The sequence below is a fragment of the Pisolithus orientalis genome, assembly GCF_024613125.1.
Source record: "Pisolithus orientalis strain OTSU chromosome Unknown F5J12scaffold_52, whole genome shotgun sequence".
Taxonomy (NCBI): Eukaryota; Fungi; Basidiomycota; class Agaricomycetes; order Boletales; family Pisolithaceae; genus Pisolithus; species Pisolithus orientalis.
Genome location: NW_026260833.1, coordinates 72,690 through 86,843, shown reverse-complemented (window position 1 = coordinate 86,843; position 14,154 = coordinate 72,690). Strand labels below are relative to the sequence as shown.

General features: G+C 43.2%; 3 protein-coding genes across 3 annotated transcripts; 2 read left to right on the top strand and 1 right to left on the bottom strand.

Moving 5' to 3' along the window:
* Positions 1–1,556: 1,556 nt before the first annotated feature.
* Positions 1,557–2,090, top strand: F5J12DRAFT_691269 (uncharacterized protein; the record flags this gene model as incomplete). Its single annotated transcript, XM_051740387.1, has 2 exons — positions 1,557–1,932; positions 1,981–2,090. Coding segments are annotated over 2 exons (486 nt in total), but the record flags the coding sequence as incomplete, so codon positions are not given.
* A 2,342-nt stretch (positions 2,091–4,432) lies between these two features.
* F5J12DRAFT_786228 (uncharacterized protein) lies at positions 4,433–5,357 on the bottom strand (the record flags this gene model as incomplete). Its single annotated transcript, XM_051743391.1, has 5 exons — positions 4,433–4,736; positions 4,823–4,919; positions 4,954–4,967; positions 5,058–5,169; positions 5,225–5,357. The coding sequence occupies 5 exons, from the start codon at positions 5,355–5,357 to the stop codon at positions 4,433–4,435; spliced, it is 660 nt and encodes a 219-aa protein (XP_051595552.1).
* Positions 5,358–6,590: 1,233 nt separating this feature from the next.
* On the top strand, positions 6,591–7,013 carry F5J12DRAFT_727142 (uncharacterized protein; the record flags this gene model as incomplete). Its single annotated transcript, XM_051741780.1, has 2 exons — positions 6,591–6,755; positions 6,837–7,013. Coding segments are annotated over 2 exons (342 nt in total), but the record flags the coding sequence as incomplete, so codon positions are not given.
* Between the last annotated feature and the right edge of the window lie 7,141 nt (positions 7,014–14,154).

Below are 14,154 nucleotides of genomic sequence, written 5' to 3'. Positions count from 1 at the left end.
CCCCCCATTCTGGAAAAGTTCTTGAATGTGGACTATGTCATATTCACACTAAACAGGCAATTGAAGCATCTTTGGAAAATCTATGATGAACTCCAGGGTGGATATTCCAAGAAACAAAGGTGTCTAGTCACCACAGCTAGTACCACCTGAAAGTGACAGGCAGGTTCACTTTATCTATGTCACTGACTCTGGCTAAGGCCCCATTTCACCTATACCACAGTTGTTTCAGGCACATATTGTGATGGCAAAAGATGATGCCAGCATGCATAGGCATGCTCCACTACTCAAACACATTGGGATAAAAGGTATCAGCTCAGATGAAGGAGAAGGGCCTCTTGAACAGTGCACTTATGTTGTATCAACTCCACCCTGGAGAAGCACCACTTTGGCCACTCTGTATCAGCAAATCAATGATTCCTGTGCTGCCTACCAAATGGTGAAGGCAGGTCATATTGGATTGCAGGGTAATTCACCATGATTCTGTATCCACCCTGATCCCCCAAAAATGAGCACAAATGCCAAAGTGCCAATGGGATTACCCATTGATTGTTACAATAGGGGTTGGTGTGACTCTCTTTGTGCAGAGGAGCAGAGATTACTGAAGATAGATGAGACAAATGTGTACCCATTTACCAATTCTCCTTGATAGAAATTTCAGAATATAACTGTCAATGAGTTGTATTTTGAACTCGAGATTTGGGCTTCAAACATCACCCATAAGGATTCATAACCTCAAAGAGAGACAAAGCATTGAATGGTGCTTAATGGATGCCATGTTTTGACACTCACATTCTTCAATATTCTTTTATTCATGACCATGACCAGCAACTCAACTACTAATGTGTACCAACCAGCCGGGGCTCTGGCTGATGGACACACTGACTCTGTTATGTGCCTCTCCTTTTCTCTGTGTGGCAAGTATCTTTCCAGTGGCAGCAAAGATTTACAGCTCATTATTTGGGATGTCCACACAAGAGTGATGACACAGAGGGTGTCCCTTCAAAGTCCAGTACTTTGCCTGCAGTGGGATGTCCATTCTTCCCATTCTTCGAGACTCATCTTTGGGTGTAAAGACAGAAAATTGGCACTTGTACCAGCACTTAATGTGAGCAGATATCTTTTTACCCTTTCAATGGAAGTGTACCACTTGTACTGAATCATGGTGACCCAGAACCTGGACAACACACAAGACATCCAGAAGGGGATCATGGCACCTGTTCATTGCCTAGACATGAACCCTTCTTCTGGGGGCCTCACAATAGGAGTAGGCTGCAAAGTCCACATTGCATGAGAGCTGAACAAAGGTAGACTTACAGTTGTCACAAGGACTGACCAGTAACAGCTCTTTTCTGAATGATAGACATATATATGATGGTAATCCTCCTTCCTGCACCAAAAGAGCTTGATGCACATCAAACAGAGGCAGATGTATGTATCTAGCCGAGATCTGCACACTTCCTCAAAGGCAAGAATCAAGTTGTTGTGGCCTACCTAAATCACAGAGTGATGTATGTCATCAGAATATCTCACTGTTAGTGTCCTCTAATATTCCATCAAGCTGTTGGGACATCCAGAAATCACAATCGCTTTGGCAAATCTGTCCTGCTCACATGCATCAGCATATGTTAGTCCTCATTTTATTCATCTGGAATCAAACTGACAATCAAGGTTACAGAGGGAGTGTGGTGCTATTGCCAGACAAGACACACATCTTGATATCCAATCTAATGACTGGCCTGGACCTGTATCCTGTGGGCCACTCTGTCATATCCTTATCATTTCCATTCCCATGTGACTCTTCTAATGGAAATTATCCATGCGCTATTGATTTTGTTGATTGTGGTCAAAAGGTGGTCAGTGGAGCTACTGATGGTAAGGTATGGGTGTGGTGCATGAGAACAGGAACACAAGTCCAAACTCTTCATCATGGAAGTACATCCAATCTGCTAACATACCTCATAGCAACTGCTTATTCTGTAGGTGTCATGGTACAGGTGCTGTGTGGTTTCCAGGGCAGGAATTACAATTTCTTAGCAACATCTGCTGCTGGACACAGCATGTGCATGACCATCAAACTCTGGAAGGCAAAAACAGATGTGGAAATCAAACATGCTTTTGGACAGGTGGGTCGTTTTGCAGCCATAGAGTACTGTATTTCATGGCAGGGATGTAGCTTTTCAACTTGGACAAAGTAGATCATCCAGGGACTATTAAGATTGTTGTGATCACATTCATTCTAGTTCTTGCTTGGAAAGGTGCTTGGGCACTCATTCTTGTGTGTACACCATCATTCCCACATCACTATCTCTGATGACTTTGCAAATAGTCTTTAACCCCCATTACAGTCAGTGATGACATACAAAGGTTTTGTCCTGCCTGCTGATTTCATGCTCAAGTCAGCACAGGACATCATGCTTGTTGCTCCAACACCCAAATCTGCTTTCTCTCACCCTTGGCATTTCTTGGTGAATGGCACATTTGTTATACATTCATTTCTTCAATGTGTCTCGCATTCTTTAAACCTCATTACCATAACAGCTCGTATGGGTCTGACAATCAAACTACACAAGCTTCTACTAGAATTCCTGCAATGCATGCAGGATCAGATTGATGTCCCCATAGAGGCAGAGCACATTTTGTACACATGAAGAAAGTGTCATGTCTACTCATTGACCTGCAATGAAGGGCACTCTCATTTCCCTGAAAAAACTTTCCTGTGCATTTCAAATGCCATGTTCTTGAGATACATGGTGGCAAAGGATTCTGCAGGCCAGAGGGAGACATAATGTACCATTTTGGGAAACTTTTCACAAGCCTTCCATGCAAGGTGTTAGCATCATGGAAGCAAACTAAACAGCTTGTGTGACCCACTGCCAATGAATATCTCACTATAGCCTCAGGATCCTGCTGACTGTATGGTTTTGTCAGGTTGAAAAACTGCTTGCAAAGCACATGTACATCATCCTAAATGACAGAATCTCAGTTGGTGTTACCATGTTACCAGAAAAGCATAAACATGATCTCAACCTGGACTTTGCTGTAGGTACTATCGGACCAGCCCAACATTTCCCTCAGAGACCACCCACCTAGGCCTGGCTTTGACATCAGTCTAGGGGATGAGGGATGAGAGCAAGACCTAACATATTTAAAATTCAAGCCAATGGTCAATTCATGTCACCATTATCAGTACCAACCTTCCAATGGACTCTGGTAGACAAAGTTAGGAAGCATTGGCATTGTCTCAGCAGTGGTCACTTTGTTCTCATCCTCTGGCCTCTGATGTCTAGAGTTTATACCTCTGCCTGGAGATGACAGACTGATGGGCAATTCAAAGCCAAAAATCTGCTCTGGTGTTAATTTTGCTTCACCTTCCCATGGACTCGGACTGCATTCTGCATCAAAGACCTGTGTATCAGTAACTGGAGGAAAGTAGCAGTCATAATGCATCACCATGGCAGGTGAACTGGGGTGCTTCCAGTCGAAGTATCTTACATAATTGAAAAGCCTTTGTCTGAGATGTTCTTCAAGTAAGTAACTTCACTAATCCATAAGAATTCAATGGAGACCCCTCATACCAAGCTTCTCTGGACCAGTGAAGGACACCATAGGTCCATACACACCATTGCATTCTCTGACAATGCCCCATACCTTGCAAGCAGCAGTAAGGATTGGAAATTAATGATCCCCTTTTACCTGTATCTGAACATGCAGAGCAGGTAACAACAGCCATGTCATTATTTGGAACATGTGAACTGGGAAGCAGGTACAATCCATAAGTGTTAGGCAAGGGCCCATAATGGTCATCCAATGGTACTGTGATGCTACAGATTACAATTCTTGCTTCCTTATATTGGGTGGTGTGGATGGAACACTTCAGCTTTGGAAGAAACCAGACAAAGGGGTATATTCCACACCATTCTGTTCCAAGTGTGAAACTGAATTTCTTTTTGAAGAACATTTTCTTTAAGGCTGGAATGTTTACTTTGTCAGAAGCTTGTGTCAAGGATATTGCAGTTCATGACAGTACTCAAAGAGTTGCTGCAGTTGCAAGAGGTCATATTGTTGTTCTTAGCCTGGACATATGACATGACATAGGTATGTTCACTATTTGGATAAATAATAATGCCTACTGGTGACTGGTGATTCATTTAGACCCCTTTCAACCCATGGCTTGGGAACCTCCAGCAGGTTTACCTCTGTGCAAGTCAGTTCCTAGACAAGTGCATTTCTTCAAAGATGGAAAGGCTGTCTTTATTGCATTCAACAGGAAATTAGATGCATTTTGTGGCATATTTGACAGAAGGTGAAGTGTGACAGCAACAGTGATACAGGCCAACACAGGTGGTGATGCAGTTTTGATATGATCAAGGAAGCCAATGTGCAGGTCTGTTGGATATTCATTATATGATTTCATCCCAAGTGATGAAATGCACTAACCAGTGGAGTAACTTAAGTCAGGCATCAAGTTCAGACTCCCAGAAAATGACTGCAAGCCCTGCTCTCCCTTCAGCTTTGCCCATTGGGCATCAACTATTGCATCCAAGCACTCATGATAAGGGTCCAGCTCCTGGGAAAGGCACCTCTGTGATTCTTGAACATCCAGGTCCATGCTGTCTTGGGGGTACACACCATCTACTAACCTGATCAGGCTCATGATGGCCTCCTGATGCATAAGAAAAGCTGAGCAGTGCCACTGATGGAGAACAGGGGGTGGATCATTCACAGCCTTTGGCTGGCTTCAAATGCTAATGTTTGAGTGAGAAGGTGGCTCACACCAATCCGATGTCCATGGAACAATTTGTGATAATGCACAAGCACAGACCTTGAGAGGGTATTTGCATTGGTGGGATGATCAATGGACAGATTAATGTTGACAGGAGCATTAAGCACAGTTGAATCGATGGACAGACCACCTGTATCTAGATAAATCAATGCTCATTTAATTAAACCTACTGCTGGAAGACAACCTATGTTCAACATCCATAGGAGCATTATCACAATGACACACAAGCATGGACATTGAGAGGGTATTTTTGTCAGCAGGATGATCAACAGACAGATTAATGTTGATGGGAACACCAGGGACAGTCAATGAGTCAGGCCTAGATGTGACCTGCTGAGGTGCTTGGAGGGTATTCATGACAATAGAATGATCAACAGATGGACCACCTGGATTTAGATAAATCAAAGCTCATTTAATGAAATGTACTGCCAGAGGACAAACCATGTTCAACATCCATAGAAGCAGTGTCAAGGATGGTTGATGAGTTGGTCCTGGACACTACAGTAGCATCTAACTGCAGCATATTAAGGGATGCCAATAAAATCCTATTTTCCACACCCTGATTTTGAGACATTGATCACTCACAATTTTGTTTGGTGTATATAATACTTATCATGGGCAAGAGAATCAGACCTCCTGTAATTGCCTTGTCAGGTGTCCTTCAGTGATGTCAGTACTGCAGGCAACACAAATTATCTGAAGTCTGTCATTGTATGTCCTGTTAATCCACCTTGCACATGTCTCTGTCATTGGCATGATGCAGGCCCTCCATGTAACAGCATCACTGAATACAACCACCCCTTCCTTAACACCATCCAGCTTCTTTCCAGAATCCCCTCAGTACCAGCATGTACTTGATGAACAGGGCACTTGATGCTGCATTTACTGATCATGTCCTCTCATCCACACCATTACTATGCATAATGTTCTGTCAGCAGGTAGTCCACCCTTTGCATCATGGCACTTTCTCTTCAACTGTGGTGATAAATCACCTACCATCTCTCTTCTAACATGCAACTGTAGCAGGACCCTGTATCAGTCTGGAACTTGGATGATGACAACTGTGAGTCTTTATTGCTGCTGTCACTCAGACTTAATGCTCACAAAGGAAATGTGAATGGGCCATGGCTAATGTAACTCCAATTGCACTGACATGTTAATGTGCCAGCATCACACCACAGGGTGTGTTTGGCTAACATGGCATGTGAATGGTGCCTGTCATCGAAACAACATGGGTCTTCAGTTCATTTTTCACATATTTTCCATCACTCTCACCTCATCTGCTGCTCAAAGTATTGTTTTCAGTCACTAGTCCCCAATTTTACTACATTATCCATGGCTTCTGGATGGTTCAGCAGACTCTGTGACTTATGGCTGCATTTGTGAGTTCTGTGAAGCAAGGCTGTCATTCCACAAGTTTCTATCAAAGTCACTCAAACAAGTATGTCTCAGACAAAGCAAGCTACACTGGCTGAATTTATTTGGGTGCTGTCTTCCCTAGGCAGTGTGAATCTTCATGTCCCTGTACTGGCTGAGATTGCCACTCCTGCACTTGCTGAGGTTATGCATTGTGGTTCCACCCCAACAGGCATTTTTGCACCTGCACTGAGTGACATTAGCATTCTTTCACATGCTACCCAGGACACTGTGGAGAATCTTGTCTCTGGATTGACTGATTCAGTATGCATGAGTATGTATTTTACTTCTTGATATCAGGCAAGGACTTTGAACTGTCCCAGAAACAATTTCTCTGAAAGCCAATTACTCCTTGGATCTCACCCAAGCTAAAGGGCATATTGATTGCATCCACCATTTTCATATCCTTGTCATGGGCAGAGCAAATGTGGGAAAAACAACTATCTTACAGAGGATCTGTAACACTATGGATCAACCAGAGGTTTTCAATGGTGAAGGGAAAAAGGTATGTAAGAGGCACAATCTTTTCTTGAGCCTTGTTGTTGACTGTATCCAGGTTGATGCCACTATGGTGCAAGGTTCATTAGCAGTGAGATCATCCCCCCATTGAACATAACTTGCTATTGATTGTTTCTAGTGTGGATACCACAGCATTGAGGATGAGCTGATCTTTAAGTGTGGTCCATGCTTTGTGTTCCATGATTCATGTGGTTTTGAAGCTGGGAGTGAAGCACAATTTGGTGTAGTGAAGGAATTTGTGATGGATTGTGCCAATACAGCCAAGCTAGACAAGAGAATACATGCTATTTGGTAAGTACTTCCTTGGCTGACACTTGAAAGTTAAGCACTGTTGTTGGGTTAGGTTTTGCATCCCATTGAATGAGAGTCATAGGATGGTGTTGGTACTCTGCCCTGTTGGACTTTGGTTCATAGGCAGTAAGTAGGGTCATGGGAGCTGGTACAACATGGATGCTGACCATGTAAACTTGTACCCACTGGACTTGGATTGACAGGCAGTGAGTGGAGTTATGGTAGTATGTGGTGGAGTATTGCTGACCACATCCACTCTACCCCCACCTTGTTGGACTTGGGTTGATAGGATGTGAGTGCAATCATAGAGGTGGAGGAGATTGGATGCTGATGATGTTTACTCCTCTTATTGGGCTTTGGCTGACAGGCAGTGAGTAGAAACAGGGCAGGAGGCTATGAATGCTGACCATGCTCACTCCCACTCCATTGGGCTTTGTGTTGATAGGCAGTGAGTAGAGGTAAAGCAGCATGTAATGGAGTAAGGATACTGACCATGTTTACTCTCATCCTGCTATAGTAGGTGAGTGCTGCCATGACAGATGGTAAAGGTCAGATGTTGACACTCTCATCCTCTTGGGCTTGTGTTGATAGGAAGTGAGTGGAGTCTTGGCAAAGGTGAAGGCTGGATGCTGATTATATTCACTTCCACTTGGTTTTATAGTTGGTGAGTGGAGCCATGGCAGCAAGTAATGAAGTGTGGATGCTGATTATGTATGTTTGCTCCTACCCTGCTGGACTTGGGTTGCTAGTGGGTAAGTGGGGGCATGGCAATGGATGCTGACAAAGTTCACTTACAACCTCTTTGACAGGATATGAGTGAAATCATGGCAGTAGTATAGGGTAGACTCTGATTATGTTCCCTCATACTCTGTTTGACTTGGATTGATAGCTGGTGAGTGAAGTGTTGAAAATGGTGGAGGTTGAGTGCTAACTCCACCTGGTTGGGCTGATAGTGGGTGGGTGGATTCATAGTAGATGGTGAAGATATAATGTTGACCATGTTCACTGCCACCCTCTTGCATTTGTGTTGATAGAATGTGAGTGGAGCCACAGCAGTGGTGGCAGTTGCACACAGATGCTGACTGTGTTTATTTCTGCTTTTGTGTGACTTGCTTCAATAGCAAGTGAGTTACATTTGAAGAATGTGCCTACTCAGTAAAATCATTTGTAGTAGATGGTAAGTTTCATTGATCTAGACATACCAGAAAATTTAATCATCTATTCTCAGGATGTATGTGTGCTCCATCATCATCAAATGCAGTGTTGACAATAGTATTGCCATATGCAATCATCAGACAGTCAGTCATGACCACCTTTGAATTACTGATAACTTCTCATTCCCTCACACAGAATGTATGCATCCTCATTTTCTATTGTGACTTAAATATGCAGAGTGACCAATATATTTTACAGCTGGTTTGTGGCTATATCTCCCCCTCATGTCAACTCTCATAATAGCTGTGAAATACCACTTAGATGGTATGTTTCTTTTTTCCTCACTGTTGTTTGGGGTCAATATCTGGTTGCCAAATGTCAGTCTTTCATTCACAATCCATCAACATCCACTATTCCTGCATTATCAACTTCATTGAAATCTCCAATGAGGTTTATAGCAGAACATGGCATTGGTAGGCAATATCTGAGGTTTTTTGACATGAAAAAACTTATAACAGCAGGAACTATTCTTGTGTTTGAATCTTTGTACTTCTTGTTGCAAGTCAAGAAGGAAAGTCAGCAAGATATTCAAGCACATGTAACACTGGCTGTTGAGCAATATCAGACATCAGGTGTCCAAGGTAGAGTTATTAAACTGATTGAGGAAGCTTTTTCAAGGCATGGTGAGAATGTGGAAGATTTGAGGCCTGTTCTTGTGGATATTGCAAAGGAGAATCAAATGTGTAAGGCTTAATTCTTTTGTAAATATGGCATACTCAAAAGCTTTCAATCAGCAAAGAACTTGTTGAAATAAAACCAGAAGTTGTTTTATAGTGCTCCTTTCTTGTTTGACTATGTTAGGATACTAAATCCTATCTCTGGACTGTGTTATGGTTATGAACCATTCTCTGAACTTTGGATCATCCTTTGGTCAGCACATTGCATGTGACAGCAGTTCTAAAGGTTCTGTACATGATGGTAGGCAGAATCCATAGATGCATACAGTGAGAAATACTGCATTGGAAACATTTCTCTTTTTTGCTGAAACCATTCAAAAAGTACTATCTCTACAGTACTTCACATGTATGGTTAGATGCAATAATAAATCTTGTCTACACACATATCCATGCTGTTTCATGCATACTCACACATTTATGTCAACATGTTGATAGGAGGAAAATAATTCTGTGAGTTTGTGAGGAGAAGGGTAAAATTCTGATGCAGTGAGTAAGACCAAGGGGCCTTGAGTGCCTGGGACTAGACTAGATAGGATGTCTGAGGGAGGTGATGACAATGTACAAGGAACACCCTTGGCAGCAGTTCCTCAGGGTGGGGCTTGTGCCAATTCCAAAAATAGTTGCATCATCTGTGAGCCTCCAATGCCATAATGAATTCCCTAGATACTGTATGTAAGGCAACATCTCTGCTAACCTTTGTGAGTCACTCTTAAGAGCCACTGGTGGCAGTTCACCATAGTAGACTGACATTTCTGAGAGGCTATGCTGAGGGTCTTGCTGAAGCTTTTTTGTGTTCTGTGACAATCCAGGGTACAGGCTCCACAAATTTTTGTGAGTAGCTCTTAAGAGCCACTAGCAGTGGTCCATTGGAGCAGACTGATGTTGCTGAGAGGCTATGCTGAGGGTCTCACTGGAGCTTTTTTGTGTTCTTTGTGGCAGTCATCCCATACAATATGTTTTCTTTGGTTAGTTTTGAGCTTGGTCACATGAGTATGATTTGTAGTGCATAAACTAATTGTATTGGGGGTATACAGAACATGATGTGTATCAATGACCAACACATACTGTGCATGAGATCTTGGAAGCACATGGTAACTTTTAAAAAAAGTTTTCTCTCAAGAATAATAAGGTAGATGTATGCAAATGGTAACATATAAGCTTGAAAAACTCTGGGACAGTGGCAGTCTGGCTGACAGGAGCAGGTCATGGCAGAAGTGAGAATCATCATACCTTCCCCTGCCAAAGTAGTAATCTGGCACATGAGTGATCGTGACATGCTGGATGTTGTAGTTTGGATGTCCCATGTTACTAGTCTGTGGCTGTGGCATGGTTGATGGTGTGCCCTCCATGTATGATCTGTAAGATGCATGGCCAGATGGTGGACATGGAGGAGGATAGGGAACTGCTGGATGGTTGTACCATCCTCCATGTATGATAGTGTTGTAATTATAAGGGACCCATGGCATCTGCCACAGTGGGATACCTGGCCCAGGGAGCCACTTGGTGAAAGTATGTTGCTGCAATGGATGATTGAACTGCATAGAATGGAGAGGGTGAGGTACATTGTAGCTGATATGTGGGCCACCAGGAACCAAGGTCAAACTTGAATGCATGCCATGAAGGGAATGTGGACTGGTTTGCTGAGTACTGTCAGCCTAGTGTTTCCATGACTTTGGGTTGCTGCTGGCTATTAGTCATAGCCAGCACTGGTTTAGCTGGGCTGAGCATAAGCCAGAGGCACAGCTTCTCACAGCTTTAAGGTGGCTATGCTAGCTGTGGCTAGTGACTTTAAGCTGACCAATAGCCAAGTCATTTACACTGTAAAATTAATAAGTGAATTGACAAGGGCATGATACACAAGACAGTTCAATTTGTCCATTGCATGCTGGGATGTCATGAATCAATGTATCCTCACATATATGCCTATTTGTAACTTTAAATATCCTACTCAACTATACTTGTTCTGCCTTGAGTGTACAAAGTTCAAACCCATTAGACAGCAGGAAATCTAATTTACTGGAAAAGTATCTATGGCACAGGCAATGCACAGATACAATGCACCTAATGAACCTACAAAACACTTGACAGCTCTCAGCAATGTGGCTGGTGATATATGCCATGGATTAGCTGGAGGATGCTGGAGTGGGGAGACAGGGCCCAGGGTGATGTGTGTGACTGAGAAGACTGATTGCTTGTAGGAAGGGGCTGCTGGAGTATATGGGTTGCAAAGGGAGAGTTGACCCCAGAAGTGTGTCATCACTGGTAGGATTTTCTGGGGTCCAATGTTGGCTTGCCACCCCTGGGTATGACCAATTTTCCAGCAACCAGGATGGGCTAGTTGGTGGGTACTGTGGAAGTTTTGTCTCACCCCAGCATTGAAACTAGTTGCACTGTGGTGAAAATGTACTGGCTAAAAGGTGTTTTGTTTGTTCATCATCTCCTGATGTGCCAGATTGACCTCCATGGCATTTCCAGCTGTCACAGTACTGATTAGTTGGAGAACATGTCAGGCATGGGTGAGGTGGAAACCCACCAGATAAGAGGTGATTGGATTGTTGGTCATGATTTACAGTGCCAGATTAACCATCATGGCATTTTCAGCATTCTCAGTACTGATTAGTTGCAAAATATGTGAGGTATGGGTGGGGGAAACAGCAAGGGGATGACTGAAAGCAGATTTTTTAAGGGTTTGATTGTGTTGGACATACATATACCCTGATGACATTACTGTAGAAGACACCAATATCTATGGAGATCACTCTGAGCAAATGGCCCAGATGGACAAGGAGGATAGTGTCATGAGTTGGGTAGAAGAGGGAGCCTTGATGGTCCCAATTCATTGTTTGGCATTGTTTTTATGATGATGAATGCTTGAATAGACCATGTGATATATCATGTAAGCATTAGTAAGCACCTCACAGCATTTTAAACTTTGTTAAACTCAAAACTATGCAGACTGGGTTCAAACTCAAAAAACTGTCCCAATGCATCACCACACCAAAAGGATGATACCTCCACTAGTTTTTGCCTGGCCAGCATCACCTAGGACTTGTTAGAAAGCCCAGACCATGGGCTTCACACCCCACACTAACACTTGGACCAGTTCTTAGTCATTGACATCCTACACTCCCATCAATCAAAATTGCTCAAACATTGGGACAGTTTTTGGAGCCACTGTAGACTTGACAATCCTGCAGCTCATCATCCTACAAAACCAACCTGCCTTACTTGCAAGCCTTGCTCATGAAGTTTCATTGATGCCATTCCTTTCTCCTGTCCTAGGGATGTGCAGACTAGGAGAGTAAGGGCCATGCTTCATGGTGAAGTGCCTGTAAGGATCTCTTGGAGTTCATGCCTGAGCCATTTCTAGGTGATAATCTGGAGTCAGCATATGCCCTGCTTTGGCTTCAGTTGAAGGTGGGGCAGTCATTTCACCAGTATTTTGGTAACAATGGTCTCTAACTAAGGCAAACACCATAGACATTCCCAGGGGGTAAGATTACCATTTGTTACCAGTATTTTACTTACTGGTTCTCTGTAGCTGTCTACAGGTATATTCAATATATTAGTAGATTGTTCACTACTGAGGCTGCCTACAGCACCCTTTTCTATACTTTGTGCATACAGGAGTAGACTTTGCCATTCCAGCAGGAGGACTCAAGATCTTCCAAGTGTCTTTCAACTAATTGTTGAGTCTACTGTTCTAGTAGGAAATGTTTTACCCTGTAGTCTCCACCCTTCCAGGTGGAGTCCCTATTGGGTCAATGACACTAAAGCTTGCTTGCATTTGGAGGCCCACTTTTTGGGTAGTAACAACCTTAGCAAAAACCACATTACCTTCAACAGGATGGTACATGTATAGGCTGTATGGGGCTGTACAGTACTTTTACAGCACTTGACAGGGGGAGGACTTTCCTGTAGTACTGTAGCCACTGTCATAGGCTGGACAGGGCTGGACAGCAGGATCTGGGTTTGCTGGTGAAGGCCATGTGACTTGTGCAAAGTGCACCAATTTTTTTCCAGCATACACTACTGCTAGTGTACTGCCACAGGAAGTGCCTGTAGAGTAATGATGTGATAGTGAGTCTTGTAGCCCATGATTATGGGATCATGGGAGTATGATTATCTTCTCAAGAAGTGAAAAGGTGCATGAGAAAAATGCAAAATACTCCAAAATTCTTGAGTTTTTACACACAAAGTGTTGCTGGATTGTGATGATATCACAAGTAAGGTTTCAGCCCCTGACAAGATAATCTCAGTGGTGTGCTTTCCCATCATGATTCCCAACAAGTTGGAAAGATACAAGCATTAGAAGTACAATATATTGGGATTAGAGTGAGACCAGCATTAGATTGGGATTAGGCTTACATAAATGAGACTGGGATAGGTTTAGGTTTGGAAGTCATAATTAGGATTATTTTTGTAGTGTTTGATTAGTGTTCTGATTACCAAAGCATAGTATTTTGTTGTGTGGTGGACTACCAAATGTGTGTATCCCCATGGAATTGCTGTGGGACTGGGGCACTTTAGAATATTGTGAAGTACTGTGGTGTGCTGTGGCATGAAATTGCTGTAGGGCTGAGACACTCTGGGGACCCTAGGGCAATGTGAAGTACTGTAGAATACTGTGACATGAAAATGCTATAGGACAGAGACTCTCAGGGGACTCTGGGGTACCATATGGTACTGTGGCAGCATAACCAAATTTGTGGTAAGCTGTCACTCTGGCAGTTGTTTTGGGGTTTGCTGATGCTGCCACCTCACCTAGACCCTCCTCCCCCCACAACCATTCCATCTCAGCCTGACCCTGCCTCTGATGAAGAGAATGGATTGCAAATAAATCTGGAAAATAATAAAGGTAGGATGAGTTTAGTCTTGGTCCTAAAGGGGCTTTGTCCTGCAGAAGTTGGGTGTAGTAAAAAGAAAAATGCACTTCCCTCAGGGGTATCATAGGATAGGTTAACTGTACATCTTGCAAAGATCCATGGCAAGACCAATGTTGGCACTCACTGGATGACCATATTGGAACCAACCTCAGACAGGGGAGTTTCATGGATAAGATGGTGAATATCCTTGTCTGTCTCTGTAGAAATGCTTTCAAACATTGCTGAAAGGGTGTCAGGACTGCAATGATGGATGAGCTGGATGGTGCACTGGCACTCAGAGGCTGAAAGCACTCTGGTACCAAGAGTGGATGTCAAAGTGCCACAGGACCATTAATGCAGAAGCTCTGAGTTAAATGCATCAAATCAA